At 61.2% G+C, this 26,300-nt stretch overlaps 1 protein-coding gene across 1 annotated transcript in view; it reads right to left on the bottom strand.

Moving 5' to 3' along the window:
- The window catches only part of PLOD3 (procollagen-lysine,2-oxoglutarate 5-dioxygenase 3), a 32,359-nt gene extending 16,796 nt beyond the window's left edge, over window positions 1-15,563 (bottom strand). The window contains exons 1-8 of the mRNA XM_073547166.1: window positions 15,367-15,563; window positions 9,575-9,666; window positions 9,364-9,500; window positions 9,113-9,276; window positions 8,924-9,036; window positions 8,787-8,850; window positions 8,022-8,119; window positions 7,855-7,956 (exon numbers count right to left, since the gene is read on the bottom strand). Coding sequence (XP_073403267.1) covers window positions 7,855-7,956; window positions 8,022-8,119; window positions 8,787-8,850; window positions 8,924-9,036; window positions 9,113-9,276; window positions 9,364-9,500; window positions 9,575-9,666; window positions 15,367-15,460 — 864 coding nt within the window. The 5' untranslated portion in view covers window positions 15,461-15,563. The remainder of the gene's footprint in view (window positions 1-7,854; window positions 7,957-8,021; window positions 8,120-8,786; window positions 8,851-8,923; window positions 9,037-9,112; window positions 9,277-9,363; window positions 9,501-9,574; window positions 9,667-15,366) is intronic.
- Window positions 15,564-26,300: the final 10,737 nt, after the last annotated feature.

The raw sequence follows: 26,300 nt of genomic DNA, 5'->3' as shown, positions 1-26,300 counted from the left end.
TATGTTTGTCCCTCTTTCCAGGGTCCCTCTGTCCCGCTGTATGGAACCCGCTGCCCACCCCGGCTCGGGCCCTGTGGTGGGTCCGCAGCGGGGGCGCGGGCAGAGTGATGTGTGCCTGGACCTTACCGTCACATCTGGTGGTGGCGGTGAGGGTTCAGGCAGCGACATGGAGGTCGGTGCTGGTGCCAGTGGTGTAACAGCCGCTGGCGGTATTGGCAGTAGTGGTGTCCGGGCTCAGTCCCCGGTGGCAGGGGGGGCTGGCCTGGCGCTCAGCACGGGTACAGCCAGGACCGCACCTCCGGCGGTGAGTGCTGGGGTCTCTGGATCCCCCACGCACGGGTCCGTTAAGTCTGGTCCACTTATGGGGGTCCAGAGACCTAGAAAGGGCGTGGAGGCTGCTGTGAAGCAGCAGCTAAAAAAATGCAAGGGGCTGGTAGCTCCTCTGACGGCGCCCGTGGCAAGAGCGGGGTCCCCGGCGCGTAGACCCAAAAAGGGGTCCGTGCTGGGGGCACCGCCGCCGCTGGGCGATGAGGGGGAGTGGCCAGCCCTGCCAACATCAAGTGGTGGGTTCAGGGGCGCAGTGACGGTCCGTGGGGGGGGCGTGGCCTCCCCGAGTGTTGCCCAGCCTGCAAAGGCTGCGGCATGCGGGGGGGGGCGTGTCCTCCTCGGCCGCTGTCCCGCCCGCTGTGCCCGCGTCACCTGGGGAGGGCGTGGCCTCGCAAGGGGTCACTGCTCTGCCCGGGGTGGCTGCGGCCGGCGGGGGGGGCGTGGCCTTGGCGGGCCCACTGCCTCCTATCCCGCCTACCCCCTCAAGCAGCATAGTGCCCCCAAAAGTCGGTAGGGAGTTGTCGGGGTCCCCAGCCCGCTTACCTCCATCTGGTGGTGCGGGGGCTCTGGCGCTCCTTGGGAAGCCGGCGGGGGCGAACAGCAGAGGGCAGGGTGCGGTGGCAGTGGCCGTCCCTGTCCTCAGTGCAAAGACACCGCAAAAAGGAAAAAAAGTGGAGCCAGAGAACCCAGGAGCTGCTGCTGCTCCCAGGCTCGGGCAGGGCGTACTGAGTGCGCTCTGCTCAGAGGTATTTAAAGGGGCAGCGGCACTCCTGGACAAGAGTTGGAGCAGTGCCAGCAGCTCCAAGGAGCAGAGCACTGGCCAGTCAGGGCCCCCAGCAGGCAGGCAGGGGTACTGCAACACCAAGTCTGCTAATGTAAATAGTGGTCTATCTGGAAGTGAGAGTGGGAGTGAGATAGGAGATATTTTTGAAGAGCTGTTTGAGGACATAAATGGTGATGTGAGCGATATGGATGAGGGAGTGAGTGCGAGTGTGAATGTGGCAGTAAATGCTGGAGTGAGTGCCGGAGCGAGTGGAAATAATAAAAGAGTGAACGGGAGAGTGAATGAGGGTGCTGGCACAAGTGGTGGTAGTGGTGGGAGGGCTGGCCCGTCTGCCCCCCCAGCCGCGAGGCCCCAACGTAATTATGCGGGGGTCGCGGCTGGGGGTCGGGGTGGTTCCGGGGGGGTCTCCTCGCCTCCGGGCTCCGGGGACGGCGGTTTGCACCGCCGTTTCCTGGAGGCCCTCCAAAGGGGAGAAAGATCGATCATGGTAGAGGGGAGGACAGTGGACCTGTCTTTCTGGATAGAGAGACATGGCCTAGCAGCCTTCCAAAATCAAAGGGAGGGAGGGACTGTTTGGTCTCTCCCCACAGCCGGGCAGGGGCCGCCAAGAAGGAATGTGGTCCGTCTTAGGTGGGGGGGCAGTGAAGCTTGTCCACCTAGGAGCAAGGTGGTGGAGCTCCTCCTTAAGATGGGCTTCGGGGCGAATGACATCTTTGCCCTGATACACCCTTCGGCGTCCCGCTTCTTCGACGTCAGCTTCGTGCGGCCAGAGGGGCTTGAGCTCTTCTGGTCAAACTACGAGCTGGTGCGAGAAGAGCCCGGATGGCGAGACTTCGTGGCTCAAGCGGTGTCTCGCCAAAATTCCGTCAAGCGAGTGACCGTGGTTACATGTAACGAGTCACTCGCAGGCGTGGACATCATGACGTGGCTTTCCCGTTACGGGGAGGTCACCGAGGTCCCAAAAAAGAACAGGGACGAGTTTGGCATCTGGTCGGGGGGCTGGACCTTCATGGTCAAATTGAAGGTTTCCGGCGGCACGGTCACCCACATCCCTTCCTCGGCGTTCCTGGGAAGGGACAGGATCCTGGTCTTCTACCAGGGGCAACCGAAGGTCTGCCACAAGTGCGGCGACCCCACTCACTTCAGCGCCAACTGCAAGGTGCAGAAGTGCGCGTTGTGTGGTGGGGTAGGTCACCTGGCTGCCTTGTGCAAAGACATTCGGTGCCACCTGTGTGGTGACCTGGGTCACCCTCTCAGCCGCTGCCCTCGCTCTTTCTCTAATGCCGCCACAGGCCCGGTGGGGGGAGACCGCGGGGGGGCAACCCCCGGTGGCGCTGCTTCTGCTGTGGCAGGTGGTGGCGAAGGGGGAAGGGCTGAGGGGCCAGTGAGGAAGGGCAATGCTGCAAGGGGCCCCGCGTACCAGCGGAGGCAGGAAAAACGCCAGGGAGGTAAGGGACAGGTGGAGCCTCGGGCAACCGGGGTGATGCCTGCTCCTCCCTCCAGGCCCGTGGCCAAAGCCTCTGAGGCCCTGGGGGAGAGTGCGGTGAGTGAGGAGATCAGGAGGATGGAGAGAGAGGAGAAAGCGGCTGACTCGGACAATTCCTCTCAGTATGAAAGTGTTGATGAGGATGTCCAAGAGCAGCCTACAGCACCAGGTGGCAAAACCAGGCGTGCCAAGCGCAAAGCGGTGGGGAGGAAGGCTGACAAGCCTTCAAAGTCCCCCCCGCCCCCGACCACAAGGGTGCATACGGAAGGGCCCGCTGACCCCCCTCTGATCAGACTCTCCAACCGGTTCAGCGCCCTCGGGGGTTCAGATGATGAACCGCAAGACGAGGGTACTGGGCCGGGGGTAACACCGGAGGGTCCTTCGGGGGATGGCGGAGTCCGTCCCTCAGGGGGCATTGCTCCTCCTGAGGGGGGGACAGACCTGGAACCCGGGGGCGAGGACACCGGGGGGGGGTGGGATGGACACGTCGGGAGCTTCCCTGAAAAGGAAGGTGTCTGACCCCTCCCCAGGAGGAGGTAATAGCGGGGTAGGGAAGAAATTGGCCATCCAACTCGATCACCCATGATGGCTGAACTCGCCCCGTTGACGCTGGCGTCTATTAATGTCGCCAGCATTAAGTCAGATGCGGCTCGCTTCACGGCCTTTGATTTTTTCTCCCGGATTGAGGCAGAAATTTTATTCTTGCAAGAGACCAGACTAACAGACATGGGGGCCATCTATAAAGCACGGAGTGAGTGGAGGTGCGGGCCCTCATACTGGTCTCTTGCGGCCGAGCCGTATAGCGGGGTGGCAGTCCTTTTTAAGACTGCAGCAGTTGAATGCCGACGGGTTACTGAGTTGGAAATGGGGAGGTGCCTGATCCTAGATGTCTTCATGAGGGGACAAGAGCTCCGGCTCATCAACATCTACGGCCCGCAGTCCAAGTGGGACCGCAAATGTCTCTTCCTGAGGATCAAGCCCTTTCTTTTTACGAGCCGACAGGTGGTCTTCGGTGGGGACTTCAACACCATTACGAGGTCCCGTGACCGGGGGGGTCCCGGAGATCGCCTGGCTTATGATAGCGTCGCGTTGAATAGCATAGCCAGTGAAGCTCGCCTGGTGGATGCCCACATCCGGCACACCCCAGGTCACGGAGGTTTCACCTACCATAGGGGTAGCTGTAGGTCTAGAATAGACAGGTTTTTTTTGAAGGAGGACGCCATCTTTTCTGCTGTGTCCGCCGTTGAGGTGGAGTTCTCCGATCACTGTCTAATTTTCTTTTCTCTGAATGTTGCAGAGACTCCTCGGATGGGAAGAGGGCTGTGGAAGCTCAATTCGTCCCTGCTGGAAGAAGCGGAGGTGAGACAATCCTTCGAGGATTTTCTTCAGAGCCAGGTACCGCTGTTGGATCTCTGTAGTAGTAAGTCAGAGTGGTGGGAGATCTTCAAAAAGCGGGTGGCGGGGTTCTTCCGTCAGCTCTCGAGCCTCAGGAGTCTGAACAGGCACCGCTTGTACCAGGCTCTGGGGAGGAAACTCGAGCAGCTTGTCTCGACTGGAGGTGACCGAGAGGAAATCTCCAGAGTGAAATCTTTGCTCAAGAGGTGTCAGTATGATAGGCACACATCTTTGGTTTTTGAGAGGGACTTCGGGAAGTACCGCTCGCCCGACCCTTACAGAAACTGTAAGATGTCAGTGAATTGTAAGATGGTGACAGGACTGATCGACAGTACGGGGTCCCTGAACAGATCCAAATCAGGGATCCTGGAGGTGGTCAGATCCTTCTACTCACACCTCTTGGAAAAGAAGGATCTGGATCGGGACAGGATGTCGGCTTTCCTGGCTGAAGCCATCCCTGAGCCAGGGGGTGACCCCTCTCTTGGTGTTTTGGCAGAAGAAATCAGGGAAGAGGAAGTGAGACTGGCCATTGATGGGCTTCGGCTCAAGAAATCGCCAGGTCCGGATGGCTTAACATCTGAGTTCTATAAGACTTTTAGGGACTCCTTGGTCCCCCTCTTGACAGGGGTCTTTAATGAGTGTCTCTCCTCGGGCACTCTTCCCGGCTCAATGAGGAAGTCAGCCCTCATTATTCTGTCAAAGGGTAAGGATCCGTCCCGAATCGAGAACTGGCGTCCCATAGCGCTTCTCGATACGGACCGGAAGGTTCTGGCCAAGGTGCTGTTTAATCGGCTGGTGAAGTTTGCACCCCGGCTCCTTTCAGGGGCCCAGCATTGCTCTGTTCCAGGCCGCAGTACTTTTAGTGCTGTGCTCGGTGTCCGAGAGGCAGTGGAGCAGGGTAGGGCAGGTCACTGGAAGGGGTACTTGCTGTCATTAGATCAAGCGAAAGCCTTTGACCGGGTCAACCACGAGTACCTCTGGTCCGTCCTTTTGAGGTATGGTCTGCCTGGGAGGTTTGTAAAATGGTTAGAGATCTTGTACCAAGGGGCTGAGACTTTTCCGCTGGTGAATGGTTGGTCAGGTCGTCCTTTTGAGGTGGGTTCTGGGGTCCGTCAGGGCTGTCCGCTGAGCCCGCTTTTATACGTGTTCGCGATCGATCCCTTCTTAAGGAGGGTAGATCGTGGACCGTTGGCGGGAGTCGGGATGGACCGGGCGGGCTCTGGCTCCTCTCTGAGGGTGGTGGCGTACGCCGATGATGTTTCCCTGTTCGTATCCTCGAGAGGGGAGGCGGACTGGGTCATGTCGGAGGTAGTGCGCTACTCGGAGGCATCCGGGTCCATGATCAACCGGGATAAGTGTGAAAGTCTCTGGCTGGGAGGGGGAGATCCTAGTTTTGATCTCCCGGACACCCTTCCAGGGCCCCAGGCCACCGCCAAAATTCTAGGCATCGAATTTGGCCCCGGGGACTACCCCCAGCAAAATTGGGAGGGCAGACTTAAGATCGCCGCCCAAAAGGTGGACCAATGGAAGGGTTGGTCTTTAACCCTGAGGGAAAGGGTTGCCCTGGCTAAAGGCTATCTGCTACCTTTATTGATATACCTGGGCAGTGTGTGCATCTTGCCGGAACCTCTCTGGACGCGGGTCTATAGCCTGTTCTTCCAATTGTTATGGGGGAATAGGCTTAACCTAATCAAGAGGGAGGTTACATACCGTACGAGGAGACTAGGCGGGTTGGGTATGGTCAACCCGGTGGTGTTTCTAGTAAACACCTTTCTTAAGACTAACATCTCTAACCTCTGGCTAGAGAGGGCTCCTCCGTGGGTAGTCTCCTGCAAGGGTTGGCTTTGGCCTTTCTTCCAGGAATGGGAGACAGGAGGGCGGGTGAAGGACCTACGCACACCTCATGGGCATCTTCCGGCTTACGCTACCCCGGTTCTGAAGGTGATCCGCCGGTGGGGTCTGGGAATGTGGGAAATCAGGACCATGTCGAGGCAGTGCCTTGACAGGAGGGTCCTGTTGACCCATTTCCAGAAGCCCCTGGCCCTTAAGGATTGCCCAGGCCGGGATCTGGAGGTCGGGCTGGGGCTTTTAAATTCTAAGCGGATCCCCATGAAGTTTTGGGACTTGACCTGGCGTTGCTTCCACGGGAGGCTGTATGTAAGGGACAACTTGAAGTGCAGGAACTCCGATGACCGGGGTTGCCCTCGTGAGGAGTGTGGCGACGTGCTGGAAAGCATGGAGCACTTCCTGCTTCATTGTCCCTTTAATGCAGAGGTTTACAACAGGGTGGGTGCCTCCATACGTTGGCCGCGGCTGGCGTCCCTCTCCTACACTGAATGGGCCTATGGAGCGTTCAGATCCCTGGGTGGCCGGGACCCGTGCACTTTATTCCTAGTCAGTGCAGCGGTTAGGTTCCACACTTGGAATGCACGGTGCCTAGTTACGACGCGGAAAAAAACCCTCCCAAGGGATGAGGTGGTAGGAAACATCTTGGGTGACCTGGTGAAGGTCCGTTCTTTGGAGTTCGAAAGGTTGGGTGTGAGGAAGGCCTCTTGGCTTTGGAGAGGCCTCTCCTTTTAAAAACGCACTCAAGGGAGAGCTAGCTCCGTGTGAATGAGGGTAGGGATAGCATAAGTTTCACTGGGTGTGTTAGGGACAGAAGTAGGGGCAGATAGGGACAGGGAGGGACAGGCACTGAGGGACAGATAGAGAGTTAGTTATGATAAGTTAGGTAGAGTAGGGGCAGGTAGGGACAGATAGGGACAGGTTTCTTTTTTTTAGGGACAGAAGTAGGGACAGTCTTAGTTCTTGAGGGATAGGATGAATGTGTTAGTGAGGGATGGAGCCTCTAGAACCCCGTTTTCCTGGTGGTGGGCTGGTGCATGCCACCTTAGCTTTTTGTTTTAAAAACAGGACATATAATGGATATTGGGCTTACAGGTGCCAAACTTGGGCCTTGGGTATGTAAATGCTGTGTTTAGTTTGTATATTAATGCGTAAGTAGATGGGATGGTATTGAGAGTTTTGGAAAATGTCTTTTGGTTGTGCTTTGGTAAAAGGAAAAACATATAACACACGTTTTTTTTTTTGTTTTTTTAGTTAGAATGTGTGGATGGGGTGTAGTCAGGTTGGGAGGGGGGTGCATGGGGGGTGGTGGATGGATGACCGGATGCCAAGAGCAACATGAAGGAGCAGAGGAGCAGGGCAGGAGAAGTAGACTCTGCGGACCCTGGAAATAATTTTCGTGTGGAATCAAAAGGCCATAAACTTTCGTGGACCAGATTTTGCAGTGACAAGGCTACAAACTTGTAGGACCTGCGGTGCAAGGTGGTGGGAAAAAAAAGGCTGCGAACTTGTTGCCATGTGTGGGAGAGGAAAAAAAAAAAAAAAAAATCTTTGCTGTGTAATAGGAGGTAAGGTTTGTCGGCCAAAGTGGCAGAGTTCTTGTTTTTTTCAAGGCGGAGGGCCAGGAAAGGGTTATTTTCGTTTGGTTTTTGTAAATAGTAAAATTGTAAATAGTAAACTAGTAAAATCGGTGAGGTGTGAATGGGGGTGAATGGAGTGAGAGTGGGGAGTGGGGTTTATGTTTCTTTGTATTCTCTTTTAAGTGGATTCCTGCTGGGGGACCCTAAGCTGCCGAGCTCAGTGGGGGACAAGGAAAGGATTTGGACTTTCAGTTGTTTGCGCATGTTTTGCACATTTTATGTCTGTCTATGTTGGTTTTCTTTAGTTTATGTATTGTGGTTTGTTTCTGAGTGTAATTTTGATAATTTTGTAAAATAAAAGAGTTGGAGGATAAGACACGATGCAACACCCCATCATACAGATCGATGATGTACCCGCCTGGGGCCGCTGCACTCACCTCCACCTCGGAGAGGTCCAGCAGGTCGTCGTCGCAGACCTCGCAGCCGCCCTCGTGGGTCCAGGCGTTCGGTACATAATTTCCCAGATAGTTCAGTTGCAGCTGGAGAGAAATCTGGGATCAGCGGGTGCGGGGGGCAGCAGGGTGGGTGCGGGGGGCAGCAGTACCTTTGTGGGTCCGTTTCCGTGGATGACGACAGGGATGGTATCGTACGCCACGTTCCGAGCTCGCACCTTGTTCTTGTCGAACTTCATGACGACCTCATCTGTGTGAAGAGACGGACGCCCCGTTACCTGCCGGCTACAGAGGGCGGCCCGACGCCCCGTTACCTGCCGGCTACAGAGGGCAGCCCGACGCCCCGTTACCTGCCGGCTACAGGGGGCAGCCCGACGCCCCGTTACCTGCCGGCTACAGAGGGCAGCCCGACGCCCCGTTACCTGCCGGCTACAGGGGGCAGCCCGACGCCCCGTTACCTGCCGGCTACAGGGGGCAGCCCGACGCCCCGTTACCTGCTGGCTAGAGAGGATGGCCCGACGCCCCGTTACCTGCCGGCTACAGAGGGCGGCCCGACGCCCCGTTACCTGCCGGCTACAGAGGGCGGCCCGACGCCCCGTTACCTGCCGGCTACAGAGGGCAGCCCGACGCCCCGTTACCTGCCGGCTACAGAGGGCAGCCCGACGCCCCGTTACCTGCCGGCTACAGAGGGCAGTCCGACGCCCCGTTACCTGCCGGCTACAGAGGGCAGCCCGACGCCCCGTTACCTGCCGGCTACAGAGGGCAGCCCGACGCCCCGTTACCTGCCGGCTACAGAGGGCAGCCCGACGCCCTGTTACCTGCCGGCTACAGAGGGCAGCCCGACGCCCCGTTACCTGCCGGCTACAGAGGGCAGCCCGACGCCCCGTTACCCAGCAGATGGCAGCACACCCACCTACCGATGGCGCCATTAAGATTTTGGAATATCTTAGACTTGTGGTCGAGGCCGATGTTAAACTTCTCCTGTGAGAGAGGAGAGGTCAGTTAGCGGACTCCCTGGGCACTGGGGCATGGCTGATAAGTTTGTACCCCTCACCCTGAACTCCTCGTCCAAGTAGACCTTGGTGTAGAATAATTGGTCGTCGTCATCGTCCTTGAACTTCCACAGTTGGGCGATGCGGTAAAGCTGTGGGGCATAACCGATGAAACCTGTGGAGATACGGGTGTAAGGGCAGCGAGGGTCACACTGCACCTCGCGGAAATATGGCTGCCGTCGAACTCTCACCTCCGGAGTTCAAGAAGCGTTTGCCATTGCTGAGCGGCGGGTACTTCTCCGCCAGGGACCAGTCTGGCCAGCAGAAGCCCTCTGCAGAGAAGACCACCTTCTGTTCAAACTGCTGGAACTTCCAGAGCAGCTCGATGGGGCTCCCGGCCAGGATGACGTCATAACTGGGAAGATGGCAGACGGGGGGGGGGGGGGTTGGGGTCAGGTCAGATACGGCCCGCACCCTCACCCAGTAGTCATAGGGCACTCACCTGTCCACAAACATGATGATCCTGTCTTCCTCCTCCCGATAATCCTCCAGCGCCTCCTTCAGCCAGCGCACCTTCTGACCGCCTCCGACCGTGCGGGCTATGTCACCACCCTTCCACTCCTGCCCCAGGCCAAGGGTCTATGAGAACAGTGGATGAAGTTAGAAACGGAGACCCCCATATGTGGGTGGCGCGAAAAGGCAGACCACCTTACCTTTACTGTGTAGTTAAAATGGCGGGCGGTTCGGAGGAAGCGCTGGTAGCCCTCCGTGGTGTCCGTGGCCACAGTGATGACCAGAAGCTTCTCTGCAAGACAAGAAGAGCAATGAGCGATGGGAAAATGGAGGAGTCCTGACCGTCATACAGAGCCTCCCACGGAGGAGCCCCGACAAGCATTATACAGAGCCTCCCACAGAGGAGCCCCGACCGAACGTCCTACAGAGCCTCCCACGGAGGAGCCCCGACCGTGCCTCATACAGAGCCCTCCCCCCGAGGAGCCCCGACCATGCGTCATACAGAGCCCTCCAACCGAGGATCCCCAACCATGCGTCATACAGAGCCCTCCAACCGAGGAGCCCCGACCGAGCGTCATACAGTGTGTCCCACGGAGGAGCCCCGACCGAGCGTCATACAGAGCCTCCCACGGAGGAGCCCCAACCGTGCGTCCTACAGAGCACTCCCACCGAGGAGCCTCGACCGTGCGTCATACAGAGTCCTCCAACCGAGGAGCCCCGACCGAGTGTCCTACAGAGCCTCCCACGGAGGAGCCCTAACCGAGCGTCATACAGAGCCTCCCATGGAGGAGCCCCGACAAGCATTATACAGAGCCTCCCACAGAGGAGCCCCCGACCGAGCGTCCTACAGACCCTCTCACGGAGAAGCCCCGACCGAGCGTCATACTCAGCCTCTCACGGAGGAGCCCCGACCAAGTGTTATACAGTCTCCCAAGGTCTGCACTGTGACTAAACCACTCCAGTACATTTACACGTTTCTCTTTAAACCACTCGAGTGTTGCTTTAGCAGTATGCTTTGGGTCATTGTCTTGTTGGAAGGTGAACCTCCGTCCTAGGCTCAAATCACTGACAGACAAACAGAATATGCTCGAGAATATCACTGTATTTCGTACCATCCATCTTCCCCTCGACTTGGACCATTTTCTGTCTCTGCTGCTGAAAAACATCCTCACAGCATGATGCTGCCACCACGTTTCACTGTGGGGATGATGTTTTTGGGGTTATGAGCCAGACATAGCGTTTACCTTGGTGGCCAAAAAGTTCAATGTTTTTCTCATCTGACAACAGCACCTTCCTCCATACGTTTGGGGAGTCTCCCACATTTCTTTTGGCAAACTCAAAATGAGCTTACAATTTTTGTGTATAAACAAAGGCTTTGTTCTGCCCACTCTTCCATAAAAGCCACCTCTATAGAGTGTACGGCTTATTGTGGTCGTATGGACAGATACTCCATTCTCTGCTGGAGAACTCGGCAGCTCCTTCAGGTTTACGTTTGGTCCCTGTGCTGCCTCTATTAATGTCCACCTTACCCGGGATTAGGGTTTTGGGGGCGCCCTCTCTTGACAGGTTTGTTGTGGTACCATGTACTTTCCATATGCTGATGATGGATTTGCTGATGCTTGATGCTCCGGGGGGGGGGGGGGGGATCATCATAGATTGGAAGGTTTATATCCCAACTCTGACTTGTACTTATAAACAACTTTGTCCCTGACTTTTTTGGAGATCTCCTTCATCTTTCAGGTGTCGTTTGGAAATCTCCTTGGTCTTCACGATGCTGTGTGGAGATCTCCTTGGTCTTCATGGTGTCATGTGGAGATCTCCTTGGTCCTTGTGGAGAACTTCTTGGTCTTCCTGCTGTCATTTGGAGATCTACTAGGTGTTGTGTGGAGATCTCCTTGGTCTGCATGGTGATATTTGGAGAGCTACTTGGTCTTCGTGGTGTTCTTTGGAGATCTCCTTGGTCTTCGTGGTGGTGTATCTGGTTGGTGGTGCTTCTTGTTAATGGTGTTGCAGCCGCTGTGGCCGTTCAGAAAAGGTAAAGTGTATATAATGACAGACACGTGGCACTTAGATTGCACACAGGGGACGTTCTGTCACTAAGCATGGGACTTATGGAGGGAATTGCTTGCACCAGAAATTTATAGGGGCTTCATCATAAGAGGGGTGAATACATATGTACATGACAATTTTTAATATTTGATGCCATAATTTTAATTTATGTTGATATTTTTCACACTTCTAGTGTGAGCAGGTTGCAGGATGCAGTGACGGACAGGAGACAGAGCAAGGGTTAACGTATTTTACTTTAACAGATCTGTGCTCCACGCAGGGAGATAAAGAGATAAACAGGGATAATGCAGGTAGTAGGTAATAAAGAGTACGCAATTTTGAAAAATGCAGGGGACAATGACGGTAGCAGTTCTTAAGGTATCACATATCCAATCCGACGACTTCCAGACTGTAGAGTCAATGAGACAAGCGTTGGCGCCAAAAACGGTCAGTGCGGGGTTAATCCAGTGTAGTCCTAAGACAATGACCAGCTGCGCCCTCCCGGCAGCGGTGAGTCTCTGGTGTCTCCTGCGGGAGGGCTCCTGAGTCCAGCGGGTGCTGTGGAGGGTAAGGCACAGGCCACAGAAATGTCGGAGCCCGACAAATATGCACCGGAGGGTCAGGCATCAGTTCACGGTCACACGCCCGGGACTTCTTAAGCGCCATGTGCGCGGTACTCAAAGGTCGGTCCGGACCCCTAGGTACCACTAGGCCGGTCCTTCTGCTTACACTAACTCCCTGTTTAGTGCTGATACATCACACACATTGGATTACACACAAGTAGTAATGTAACAAAATAGGCAAAAAGCCGAGGGGGTGAATACTTCCGCAAGCCACTGCAGACCCTCCCTCTGGAGGAGCCCCGACCGCCATAGATCCTCACCCTCCGCAGACAGGAGGCACGGGGCGGCCGGAATTCTCATTATCTGCCGTCCTCTGTTCTCCAGGGTATTAATACTAATGCACGTGGCGCAAAGACACCATTTCATCCCTCGCTGTGGATGTCAGGAGTCGGGGGACCGGGGCCTCAGTAACAGCGGGGGGAGGGGAGCAGCTGCCGGATGGAAGAAACCTCTGGAATCCAAAAGGAACTTTCCAGGGAAATAAAAACATTCCATGAGAAATAGAGACGATGATGCAGAACAGGGGAGGGGGCCGAGACCCTCCAAATGCCTCCAGCCGTGCTCCCTGTATATACCCCGGCCACAGCCAATGACCCTCACTGCTATATATCCCCACCCTCCGTAATCCGTGCCCCGTCACAGGACACCGCCGGACGGACACAGAGCGCTAGGAGCAGAAGGTGCCACTCTTATACTTCCAAAGAGCCAATCAGAACAACTCAAAGTCACACAGCCAATCAATAAAGCTCTGGGGGGGGGGTCACATGACACACTTATCTCCATGCTTGACTTGTGGCCACCAATCAGATTCCAGCACACAGATTTCCTGCTCCGTTGTGATTGGTTGCTATGAAAACCATGTGTCCTACGGAAAGTTGAGGATGTGTCACTACGACAACCACAGATTTGCCCCCCCATGGAAAGTGTGACCGTCCTGTGCAGGGAGTGACGCTCTGCAGGTCTGCCAGCCGGTGATGCTATGAGTCACGGCACGTCTGGCCCGGGGCGAGCAGAGAAGCCGGGTGTGCGCCTGCTCTGGTATTTCTAAAGTATTCCACCCCTCAAGGCGCGAAAAATGCTAGAATGCAGCTCACACGTGGAACACAGCGCAGCACGAGGAAGAGAGCGAAAACAGCGGCGGGGAAAGGGCGAAAACAGCGGCCCGGAAGAGGGCCAAAACAGCGGCCCGGAAGAGGGCCAAAACAGCGGCCCGGAAGAGGGCCAAAACAGCGGCCCGGAAGAGGGCCAAAACAGCGGCCCGGAAGAGGGCCAAAACAGCGGCCCGGAAGAGGGCCAAAACAGCGGCCCGGAAGAGGGCCAAAACAGCGGCCCGGAAGAAGGCCAAAACAGCGGCCCGGAAGAAGGCCAAAACAGCGGCCCGGAAGAAGGCCAAAACAGCGGCGGGGAAAGGGCGAAAACAGCGGCCCGGAAGAGGGCGAAAACAGCGGCCCGGAAGAGGGCGAAAACAGCGGAGAGGGGAGAAAACAGCGGAGAGGGGCGAAAACAGCGGCCCGGAAGAGGGCGAAAACAGTGGCCCGGAAGAGGGCGAAAACAGCGGCCCGGAAGAGGGCGAAAACAGCGGCCCGGAAGAGGGCGAAAACAGCGGCCCGCAGAGGGGGGAAAACAGCGGCCCGGAGAGGGGGGAAAACAGCGGCCCGGAGAGGGGGGAAAACAGCGGCCCGGAGAGGACAGAAACAGCAGCGGGGAGAGGGCGGAAACAGAAGCCCGGTCTCCTTCCTCCCCGTTCGCATTCCTCTCACTCCCTCACTGGCCGCTCCCCCCCTCCCTCCAGTTTCTTTCCCCTCACTCTCTCCCCAGTCTCTTTCCCCCCACTCTCTCCGTGGCCGCTTTCTCCCTTCTCTTCTCTCTCTCCTTTCCCCTGTCTCTCCCCCCCTCCCCGATTGTTTTCACCCTGGTCTCTCTCCCCACCATTTGCGGCCTCCTTCACCCCTCAGTCTCTTCTTCTCTTCCCTCCTCTTCCCCGGTCTCTTCTTCCCTTCCCTCCTCTCCCCCGGTCTCTGCTTCTCTTCCCTCCCCCTGTCTCTGCTTCTCTTCCCTCCTCTCCCCCGGTCTCTTCTTCTCTCCCCCCTCTCCTCTTCCCCCCTCTCCCCCGGTCTCTTCTTCTCTTCCCCCCTCTACCCCGGTCTCTTCTTCTCTTCCCTCCTCTCCCCCGGTCTCTTCTTCTCTTCCCTCCTCTCCCCCGGTCTCTTCTTCTCTTCCCTCCTCTCCCCCGGTCTCTTCTTCTCTTCCCTCCTCTCCCCCGGTCTCTTCTTCTCTTCCCTCCTCTCCCCCGGTCTCTTCTTCTCTTCCCTCCTCTCCCCCGGTCTCTTCTTCTCTTCCCTCCTCTCCCCCGGTCTCTTCTTCTCTTCCCTCCTCTCCCCCGGTCTCTTCTTCTCTTCCCTCCTCTCCCCCGGTCTCTTCTACTCTTCCCCCCCTCCCCCGGTCTCTTCTTCTCTTCCCTCCTCTCCCCCGGTCTCTTCTTCTCTTCCCTCCTCTCCCCCGGTCTCTTCTTCTCTCCCCTCCTCTCCCCCGGTCTCTTCTTCTCTTCCCTCCTCTCCCCCGGTCTCTTCTTCTCTCCCCCCTCTCCCCCGGTCTCTTCTTCTCTTCCCTCCTCTCCCCCGGTCTCTTCTTCTCTTCCCTCCTCTCCCCCGGTCTCTTCTTCTCTCCCTCCCCTCCCCTCCCCTCCCCTCCCCCGGTCTCTTCTTCTCTCCCCCCGGTCTCTTCTTCTCCCCTCCTCCCCCGGTCTCTTCTTCTCCCCCCCTCCCCCGGTCTCTTCTTCTCTCCCCCCTCTCCCCCGGTCTCTTCTTCTCTCCCCCCTCTCCCCCGGTCTCTTCTTCTCTCCCCCCTCTCCCCCGGTCTCTTCTTCTCTCCCCCCCCCTCCCCCGGTCTCTTCTTCTCTCCCCCCCCCTCCCCCGGTCTCTTCTTCTCTCCCCCCCCCTCCCCCGGTCTCTTCTTCTCTCCCCCCCCCTCCCCCGGTCTCTTCTTCTCTCCCCCCTCTCCCCCGGTCTCTTCTTCTCTCCCCCCCTCCCCTCCCCTCCCCCGGTCTCTTCTTCTCTCCCCCCGGTCTCTTCTTCTCCCCTCCCCCTCCCCTCCCCCGGTCTCTTCTTCTCTCCCCCCCCCCTCCCCCGGTCTCTTCTTCTCTCCCCCCTCTCCCCCGGTCTCTTCTTCTCTCCCCCTCTCCCCTCCCCTCCCCCGGTCTCTTCTTCTCTCCCCCCCCCTCCCCCGGTCTCTTCTTCTCTCCCCCCCCCTCCCCCGGTCTCTTCTTCTCTCCCCCCTCTCCCCCGGTCTCTTCTTCTCTCCCCCCTCCCCTGACTGCTCACCGGTCCTCACGGCCTCTCTGCTCCGGCTCTCGGCGGCCCCGGCCGCTCCGCAGAGGAGCAGCAGCAGCAGCGCTTGCAGCCCCGGACGATCCATTGCTCTCTGGCGGAACTCTTCTCACGGCCTCCAGCTGCAGGAGTCAGGACAGACCGGAGCTCCAGCTCCGCCCATAGAAGGTCCTTCTGGCCATAGCCAATGACAAGTCGCGCCCGCTATTGAACGGCCAATCACAGCGCTAAGCGAATTCCTTAAGTTTTGTAACCAGCGAAGGAAACTAAGAGCAGCCAATCAGGACGCGGCGCTTGTCACATTCAGCCAATGCCGACGAGCCGGTATAGCAGGCGTCCAATCAGCGTGAGGTGCTGCCGCTCAGTGTTCTGAGGGTCACAGCTGCGGGTCCAGTGTGGGGTCTGTGCCACGTCACTGCCGCCACCTATGTGACCCTGTGCGGTCCCCGTACACCGGCTGACGGGAGGGGTGTGGGGAAAGCCTGTGCCCACAGTCCCAGAAGACGTCATCTGTCCTCATGAAGCCTGAGGCTTGTAGTCCTCCGTGTGTGACTAAGGATGCCAGACATGCGCAGAACGTCTCACTGACAGCTGCTGAGGACTGTGCAATGCTTCACCTGTGCTGAGGGGGCGCTAGAGTGTATCACTGCCCGTCATGCGTCACCGAGCACGCTCGCCGCAGCGTCATCCGTCACCTAGCACGCTCACCGCGGCGTCGTCCGTCACCTAGCACGCTCACTGCGGCGTCGTCCGTCACCAAGCACGCTCACCGCGGCGTCGTCCGTCACCACCAGCACGCTCACCCCGGCGTCGTCCGTCACCGAGCACGCTCACCGCAGCGTCGTCCGTCACCGAGCACGCTCACCGCAGCGTCGTCCGTCACCGAGCACGCTCACCGCAGCGTCGTCCGTCACCGAGCACGCTCACCGCAGCGTCGTCCGTCACCACCAGCACGCTCACCCCGGCGGCGTCCGTCACCAAGCACGCTCGCCGCCGCGGCGTCCGTCACCACCAGCACGCTCACCCCGGCGTCGTCCGTCACCTAGCACGCTCACCGCAGCGTCGTCCGTCACCAAGCACGCTCACCGCAGCGTCGTCCGTCACCACCAGCACGCTCACCCCGGCGTCGTCCGTCACCAAGCACGCTCGCCGCCGCCGCGGCGTCCGTCACCACCAGCACGCTCACCCCGGCGTCGTCCGTCACCTAGCACGCTCACCGCAGCGTCGTCCGTCACCAAGCACGCTCACCGCAGCGTCATCCGTCACCACCAGCACGCTCACCCCGGCGTCGTCCGTCACCAAGCACGCTCGCCGCGGCGTCGTCCGTCACCAAGCACGCTCGCCGCGGCGTCGTCCGTCACCAAGCACGCTCGCCGCCGCGTCGTCCGTCACCAAGCACGCTCGCCGCAGCGTCGTCCGTCACCAAGCACGCTCGCCGCGGCGTCGTCCGTCACCAAGCACGCTCGCCGCGGCGTCGTCCGTCACCACCAGCACGCTCGCCCCGGCGTCGTCCGTCACCAAGCACGCTCGCCGCCGCGTCGTCCGTCACCACCAGCACGCTCGCCGCCCCGTCGTCATCCGTCACCAAGCACGCTCGCCGCCGCGTCGTCCGTCACCACCAGCACGCTCGCCCCGTCGTCATCCGTCACCAAGCACGCTCGCCGCCGCGTCGTCCGTCACCAAGCACGCTCGCCGCCGCGTCGTCCGTCACCACCAGCACGCTCACCCCGTCGTCATCCGTCACCAAGCACGCTCGCCGCCGCGTCGTCCGTCACCAAGCACGCTCGCCGCCGCGTCGTCCGTCACCAAGCACGCTCGCCGCAGCGTCGTCCGTCACCAAGCACGCTCGCCGCAGCGTCGTCCGTCACCAAGCACGCTCGCCGCAGCGTCGTCCGTCACCACCAGCACGCTCGCCCCGGCGTCGTCCGTCACCACCAGCACGCTCGCCCCGGCGTCGTCCGTCACCACCAGCACGCTCACCCCGGCGTCGTCCGTCACCTAGCACGCTCACCGCAGCGTCGTCCGTCACCAAGCACGCTCACCGCAGCGTCGTCCGTCACCACCAGCACGCTCACCCCGGCGTCGTCCGTCACCAAGCACGCTCGCCGCCGCCGCGGCGTCCGTCACCACCAGCATGCTCACCCCGGCGTCGTCCGTCACCTAGCACGCTCACCGCAGCGTCGTCCGTCACCAAGCACGCTCACCGCAGCGTCGTCCGTCACCACCAGCACGCTCGCCCCGGCGTCGTCCGTCACCAAGCACGCTCGCCGCGGCGTCGTCCGTCACCAAGCACGCTCGCCGCCGCGTCGTCCGTCACCAAGCACGCTCGCCGCAGCGTCGTCCGTCACCAAGCACGCTCGCCGCAGCGTCGTCCGTCACCACCAGCACGCTCGCCCCGGCGTCGTCCGTCACCAAGCACGCTCGCCGCCGCGTCGTCCGTCACCACCAGCACGCTCGCCGCCCCGTCGTCATCCGTCACCAAGCACGCTCGCCGCCGCGTCGTCCGTCACCACCAGCACGCTCGCCCCGTCGTCATCCGTCACCAAGCACGCTCGCCGCCGCGTCGTCCGTCACCAAGCACGCTCGCCGCCGCGTCGTCCGTCACCACCAGCACGCTCACCCCGTCGTCATCCGTCACCAAGCACGCTCGCCGCCGCGTCGTCCGTCACCAAGCACGCTCGCCGCCGCGTCGTCCGTCACCAAGCACGCTCGCCGCAGCGTCGTCCGTCACCACCAGCACGCTCGCCCCGGCGTCGTCCGTCACCACCAGCACGCTCGCCCCGGCGTCGTCCGTCACCACCAGCACGCTCGCCCCGGCGTCGTCCGTCACCACCAGCACGCTCGCCGCCCCGTCGTCATCCGTCACCAAGCACGCTCGCCGCCGCGTCGTCCGTCACCACCAGCACGCTCGCCCCGTCGTCATCCGTCACCAAGCACGCTCGCCGCCGCGTCGTCCGTCACCAAGCACGCTCGCCGCCGCGTCGTCCGTCACCAAGCACGCTCGCCGCCGCGTCGTCCGTCACCAAGCACGCTCGCCGCCGCGTCGTCCGTCACCAAGCACGCTCGCCGCAGCGTCGTCCGTCACCACCAGCACGCTCGCCCCGGCGTCGTCCGTCACCACCAGCACGCTCGCCCCGGCGTCGTCCGTCACCAAGCACGCTCGCCGCCGCGTCGTCCGTCACCACCAGCACGCTCGCCGCCCCGTCGTCATCCGTCACCAAGCACGCTCGCCGCCGCGTCGTCCGTCACCACCAGCACGCTCGCCCCGTCGTCATCCGTCACCAAGCACGCTCGCCGCCGCGGCGTCCGTCAACAAGCACGCTCGCCGCCGCGGCGTCGTCCGTCAACAAGCACGCTCGCCGCCGCGGCGTCGTCCGTCACCACCAGCACGCTCACCCCGGCGTCGTCCGTCACCTAGCACGCTCACCGCAGCGTCGTCCGTCACCAAGCACGCTCACCGCAGCGTCGTCCGTCACCACCAGCACGCTCGCCCCGGCGTCGTCCGTCACCAAGCACGCTCGCCGCCGCGTCGTCCGTCACCAAGCACGCTCGCCGCAGCGTCGTCCGTCACCAAGCACGCTCGCCGCAGCGTCGTCCGTCACCAAGCACGCTCGCCGCAGCGTCGTCCGTCACCAAGCACGCTCGCCGCAGCGTCGTCCGTCACCAAGCACGCTCGCCGCAGCGTCGTCCGTCACCAAGCACGCTCGCCGCAGCGTCGTCCGTCACCAAGCACGCTCGCCGCAGCGTCGTCCGTCACCAAGCACGCTCGCCGCAGCGCCGTCCGTCACCAAGCACGCTCGCCGCAGCGTCGTCCGTCACCAAGCACGCTCGCCGCAGCGTCGTCCGTCACCAAGCACGCTCGCCCCGGCGTCGTCCGTCAACAAGCACGCTCGCCGCGGCGTCGTCCGTCAACAAGCACGCTCGCCGCGGCGTCGTCCGTCAACAAGCACGCTCGCCGCCGCGGCGTCCGTCAACAAGCACGCTCGCCGCCGCGGCGTCGTCCGTCAACAAGCACGCTCGCCGCCGCGGCGTCGTCCGTCACCACCAGCACGCTCACCCCGGCGTCGTCCGTCACCTAGCACGCTCACCGCGGCGTCGTCCGTCACCAAGCACGCTCGCCGCCGCGTCGTCCGTCACCAAGCACGCTCGCCGCCGCATCGTCCGTCACCAAGCACGCTCGCCGCAGCGTCGTCCGTCACCAGGCACGCTCGCCGCAGCGTCGTCCGTCACCAGGCACGCTCGCCGCAGCGTCGTCCGTCACCAAGCACGCTCGCCGCAGCGTCGTCCGTCACCAAGCACGCTCGCCGCAGCGTCGTCCGTCACCAAGCACGCTCGCCGCAGCGTCGTCCGTCACCAAGCACGCTCGCCGCAGCGTCGTCCGTCACCAAGCACGCTCGCCGCAGCGTCGTCCGTCACCAAGCACGCTCGCCGCAGCGTCGTCCGTCACCAAGCACGCTCGCCGCAGCGTCGTCCGTCACCAAGCACGCTCGCCGCAGCGTCGTCCGTCACCACCAGCACGCTCGCCCCGGCGTCGTCCGTCACCAAGCACGCTCGCCGCCGCGTCGTCCGTCACCACCAGCACGCTCGCCCCGGCGTCGTCCGTCACCAAGCACGCTCGCCGCCGCGTCGTCCGTCACCACCAGCACGCTCGCCCTGTCATCCGTCACCAAGCACGCTCGCCGCCGCGTCGTCCGTCACCAAGCACGCTCGCCGCCGCGTCGTCCGTCACCACCAGCACGCTCGCCCCGTCGTCATCCGTCACCAAGCACGCTCGCCGCCGCGTCGTCCGTCAACAAGCACGCTCGCCGCGGCGTCGTCCGTCAACAAGCACGCTCGCCGCGGCGTCGTCCGTCAACAAGCACGCTCGCCGCCGCGGCGTCCGTCAACAAGCACGCTCGCCGCCGCGGCGTCGTCCGTCAACAAGCACGCTCGCCGCCGCGGCGTCGTCCGTCAACAAGCACGCTCGCCGCCGCGGCGTCGTCCGTCAACAAGCACGCTCGCCGCCGCGGCGTCGTCCGTCACCACCAGCACGCTCACCCCCGCGTCGTCCGTCACCTAGCACGCTCACCGCAGCGTCGTCCGTCACCAAGCACGCTCACCGCAGCGTCGTCCGTCACCACCAGCACGCTCGCCCCGGCGTCGTCCGTCACCAAGCACGCTCGCCGCCGCGTCGTCCGTCACCAAGCACGCTCGCCGCAGCGTCGTCCGTCACCAAGCACGCTCGCCGCAGCGTCGTCCGTCACCAAGCACGCTCGCCGCAGCGTCGTCCGTCACCAAGCACGCTCGCCGCAGCGTCGTCCGTCACCAAGCACGCTCGCCGCAGCGTCGTCCGTCACCAAGCACGCTCGCCGCAGCGTCGTCCGTCACCAAGCACGCTCGCCGCAGCGTCGTCCGTCACCACCAGCACGCTCGCCCCGGCGTCGTCCGTCACCAAGCACGCTCGCCGCCGCGTCGTCCGTCACCACCAGCACGCTCCCCCCGTCGTCATCCGTCACCAAGCACGCTCGCCGCCGCGTCGTCCGTCACCACCAGCACGCTCACCCCGTCGTCATCCGTCACCAAGCACGCTCGCCGCAGCGTCGTCCGTCACCAAGCACGCTCGCCGCAGCGTCGTCCGTCACCAAGCACGCTCGCCGCAGCGTCGTCCGTCACCAAGCACGCTCGCCGCCGCGTCGTCCGTCACCACCAGCACGCTCACCCCGTCGTCATCCGTCACCAAGCACGCTCGCCGCCGCGTCGTCCGTCACCACCAGCACGCTCGCCCCGTCGTCGTCCGTCACCAAGCACGCTCGCCGCGGCGTCGTCCGTCAACAAGCACGCTCGCCGCGGCGTCGTCCGTCAACAAGCACGCTCGCCGCGGCGTCGTCCGTCAACAAGCACGCTCGCCGCGGCGTCGTCCGTCAACAAGCACGCTCGCCGCGGCGTCGTCCGTCAACAAGCACGCTCGCCGCGGCGTCGTCCGTCAACAAGCACGCTCGCCGCGGCGTCGTCCGTCAACAAGCACGCTCGCCGCGGCGTCGTCCGTCAACAAGCACGCTCGCCGCGGCGTCGTCTGTCACCAAGCATGCAGCATCATCCGTCACCAAGCACACTCACCGCGGCGTCGTCTGTCACCAAGCACGCTCACCCCGGCGTCGTCTGTCACCAAGCACGCAACGTCGTCCGTCAACAAGCACGCTCGCCGCAGCGTCGTCCGTCAACAAGCACGCTCGCCGCAGCGTCGTCCGTCAACAAGCACGCTCACCGCAGCGTCGTCCGTCAACAAGCACGCTCACCGCAGCGTCGTCCGTCAACAAGCACGCTCACCGCAGCGTCGTCCGTCAACAAGCACGCTCACCGCAGCGTCGTCCGTCAACAAGCACGCTCACCGCAGCGTCGTCCGTCAACAAGCACGCTCACCGCAGCGTCGTCCGTCAACAAGCACGCTCACCGCAGCGTCGTCCGTCACCAAGCACGCTCGCCGCCGCGTCGTCCGTCACCACCAGCACGCTCGCCCCGGCGTCGTCCGTCACCAAGCACGCTCGCCGCCGCGTCGTCCGTCACCACCAGCACGCTCGCCCTGTCATCCGTCACCAAGCACGCTCGCCGCCGCGTCGTCCGTCACCAAGCACGCTCGCCGCCGCGTCGTCCGTCACCACCAGCACGCTCGCCCCGTCGTCATCCGTCACCAAGCACGCTCGCCGCCGCGTCGTCCGTCAACAAGCACGCTCGCCGCGGCGTCGTCCGTCAACAAGCACGCTCGCCGCGGCGTCGTCCGTCAACAAGCACGCTCGCCGCGGCGGCGTCCGTCAACAAGCACGCTCGCCGCCGCGGCGTCGTCCGTCAACAAGCACGCTCGCCGCCGCGGCGTCGTCCGTCAACAAGCACGCTCGCCGCCGCGGCGTCGTCCGTCAACAAGCACGCTCGCCGCCGCGGCGTCGTCCGTCAACAAGCACGCTCGCCGCCGCGGCGTCGTCCGTCAACAAGCACGCTCGCCGCCGCGGCGTCGTCCGTCACCACCAGCACGCTCACCCCCGCGTCGTCCGTCACCTAGCACGCTCACCGCAGCGTCGTCCGTCACCAAGCACGCTCACCGCAGCGTCGTCCGTCACCACCAGCACGCTCGCCCCGGCGTCGTCCGTCACCAAGCACGCTCGCCGCCGCGTCGTCCGTCACCAAGCACGCTCGCCGCCGCGTCGTCCGTCACCAAGCACGCTCGCCGCAGCGTCGTCCGTCACCAAGCACGCTCGCCGCAGCGTCGTCCGTCACCAAGCACGCTCGCCGCAGCGTCGTCCGTCACCAAGCACGCTCGCCGCAGCGTCGTCCGTCACCAAGCACGCTCGCCGCAGCGTCGTCCGTCACCAAGCACGCTCGCCGCAGCGTCGTCCGTCACCACCAGCACGCTCGCCCCGGCGTCGTCCGTCACCAAGCACGCTCGCCGCCGCGTCGTCCGTCACCACCAGCACGCTCCCCCCGTCGTCATCCGTCACCAAGCACGCTCGCCGCCGCGTCGTCCGTCACCACCAGCACGCTCACCCCGTCGTCATCCGTCACCAAGCACGCTCGCCGCAGCGTCGTCCGTCACCAAGCACGCTCGCCGCAGCGTCGTCCGTCACCAAGCACGCTCGCCGCAGCGTCGTCCGTCACCAAGCACGCTCGCCGCAGCGTCGTCCGTCACCAAGCACGCTCGCCGCAGCGTCGTCCGTCACCAAGCACGCTCGCCGCAGCGTCGTCCGTCACCAAGCACGCTCGCCGCAGCGTCGTCCGTCACCACCAGCACGCTCGCCCCGGCGTCGTCCGTCACCAAGCACGCTCGCCGCCGCGTCGTCCGTCACCACCAGCACGCTCCCCCCGTCGTCATCCGTCACCAAGCACGCTCGCCGCCGCGTCGTCCGTCACCACCAGCACGCTCACCCCGTCGTCATCCGTCACCAAGCACGCTCGCCGCAGCGTCGTCCGTCACCAAGCACGCTCGCCGCAGCGTCGTCCGTCACCAAGCACGCTCGCCGCAGCGTCGTCCGTCACCAAGCACGCTCGCCGCCGCGTCGTCCGTCACCACCAGCACGCTCACCCCGTCGTCATCCGTCACCAAGCACGCTCGCCGCCGCGTCGTCCGTCACCACCAGCACGCTCGCCCCGTCGTCGTCCGTCACCAAGCACGCTCGCCGCGGCGTCGTCCGTCAACAAGCACGCTCGCCGCGGCGTCGTCCGTCAACAAGCACGCTCGCCGCGGCGTCGTCCGTCAACAAGCACGCTCGCCGCGGCGTCGTCCGTCAACAAGCACGCTCGCCGCGGCGTCGTCCGTCAACAAGCACGCTCGCCGCGGCGTCGTCCGTCAACAAGCACGCTCGCCGCGGCGTCGTCCGTCAACAAGCACGCTCGCCGCGGCGTCGTCTGTCACCAAGCATGCAGCATCATCCGTCACCAAGCACACTCACCGCGGCGTCGTCTGTCACCAAGCACGCTCACCCCGGCGTCGTCTGTCACCAAGCACGCAACGTCGTCCGTCAACAAGCACGCTCGCCGCAGCGTCGTCCGTCAACAAGCACGCTCGCCGCAGCGTCGTCCGTCAACAAGCACGCTCACCGCAGCGTCGTCCGTCAACAAGCACGCTCACCGCAGCGTCGTCCGTCAACAAGCACGCTCACCGCAGCGTCGTCCGTCAACAAGCACGCTCACCGCAGCGTCGTCCGTCAACAAGCACGCTCACCGCAGCGTCGTCCGTCAACAAGCACGCTCACCGCAGCGTCGTCCGTCAACAAGCACGCTCACCGCAGCGTCGTCCGTCAACAAGCACGCTCACCGCAGCGTCGTCAGTCACCAAGCACGCTCACCGCAGCGTCGTCAGTCTCCAAGCACGCTCACCGCAGCGTCGTCCGTCACTAAGCACGCTCACCGCAGCGTCGTCCGTCACTAAGCACGCTCACCGCAGCGTCATCCGTCACTAAGCACGCTCACCGCAGCGTCATCCGTCACTAAGCACGCTCACCGCAGCGTCATCCGTCACTAAGCACGCTCACCGCAGCGTCATCCGTCACTAAGCACGCTCACCGCAGCGTCATCCGTCACCAAGCGCGCTCACCGCAGCGTTGTCCGTCACCCTCAGGAAAGGCTTGTCAATGATGGGCAGTTACCATGGGGCGCCACCCTGGCTTCCCCACCCTCTGACAGGTGTCACACGTATGGCAGCCGCACCGGCCCCCATTTTAGGCCAGTAGTAATTGGTAGCCTGGCCTCAGTGATCCGTAAGTGTCCGGCCATCGGAAACCTCATGTGCGATCTGCAACCTCTCCGCCCGGAACAGATAGGGTGCCACTAACTGACGGTCTCTGGGCCACGCCGCTGGTTAATCCATCTGAACCGACACCCGGTACAGCCGTCCCTGGTCCCAGACCACCCGCTCGAGGCCTGAGGCTGTGCTGCCTGCTTCCAAGGGCCTTCAGGCTGTCGTCAGCCTGAAACCCCTGACTAGACGTGGTCAGAATGGACGAAGCTGCCGCGTCTTCTGTCAGCTCCCCGGGAGCCATCTCCAGGCTGCCCTCTGGCTCAGCCGCGGCTTGGTCGGAAGGGGGAAGGCCGCTAATCTCTGTGGATATCACTGCTGGTCTTTGTGGATTAGCGTCATTATTATAGGGGATTTGTGCTGTTCCTGTTGGGGAGGTCTAGTCCATGGTTTTCATGGTAAGCTGGGAGTGTAGATATGGACAGGGATATACAGTCATGGCCAAAAGTATTGACACCCCTGCAATTCTGTCAGATAATACTCAGTTTCTTCCTGAAAATGATTGCAAACACAAATTCTTTGGTATTATTATCTTCATTTAATTTGTCTTAAATGAAAAAACACAAAAAGAATTGTCCTAAAGCCAAATTGGATATAATTCCACACCAAACATAACAAAGAGGGTGGACAAAAGTATTGGCACTGTTCGAAAAATCATGTGATGCTTCTCTAATTTGTGTAATTAACAGCACTTGTAACTTACCTGTGGCACCTAACAGGTGTTGGCAATGACTAAATCACACTTGCAGCCAGTTAACATGGATTAAAGTTAACTCAACCTCTGTCCTGTGTCCTTGTGTGTACCACATTGAGCATGGAGAAAAGAAAGAAGACCAAAGAACTGTCTGAGAACTTGAGAAACCAAATTGTGAGGAAGCATAAGCAATTTCAAGGCTACAAGTCCATCTCCAAAGACCTGAATGTTCCTGTGTCTACCGTGCACAGTGTCATCAAGAAGTTTAAAGCCCATGGCACTGTGACTAACCTCCCTAGATGTGGCCGGAAAAGAAAAATTGACAAGAGATTTCAACGCAAGATTGTGCGGATGTTGGATAAAGAACCTCGACTAACATCCAAACAAGTTCAAGCTGCCCTGCAGTCCGAGGGTACAACGGTGTCAACCCGTACAATCCGTCGGCGTCTGAATGAAAAGGGACTGTATGGTAGGAGACCCAGGAAGACTCCACTTCTTACCCCGAGACATAAAAAAGCCAGGCTGGAGTTTGCCAAAACTTACCTGAAAAAGCCTAAAACATTTTGGAAGAATTTTCTCTGGTCAGATGAGACAAAAGTAGAGCTTTTAGGGCAAAAGCATCAACATAGAGTTTACAGGAGAAAAAAGAGGCATTCAAAGAAAGTACACAGTCCCTACAGTCAAACATGGCGGAGGTTCCCTGATGTTTTGGGGTTGCTTTGCTGCCACTGGACTGCTTGACCGTGTGCATGGCATTATGAAGTCTGAAGACTACCAACAAATTTTGCAGCATAATGTAGGGCCCAGTGTGAGAAAGCTGGGTCTCCCTCAGAGGTCATGGGTCTTCCAGCAGGACAATGACCCAAAACACACTTCAAAAAGCACTAGAAAATGGTTTGAGAGAAAGCACTGGAGACATCTAAGGTGGCCAGCAATGAGTCCAGACCTGAATCCCATAGAACATCTGTGGAG

Source organism: Dendrobates tinctorius, unplaced genomic scaffold (genome assembly GCF_039654945.1).
Source record: "Dendrobates tinctorius isolate UK_male_01 unplaced genomic scaffold, ASM3965494v1 ptg000151l, whole genome shotgun sequence".
In the NCBI taxonomy this organism is placed as follows: domain Eukaryota; kingdom Metazoa; phylum Chordata; class Amphibia; order Anura; family Dendrobatidae; genus Dendrobates; species Dendrobates tinctorius.
The sequence above is the reverse complement of the archived record's forward strand: the minus strand, read 5'-3'. Positions and strand labels throughout refer to the sequence as shown.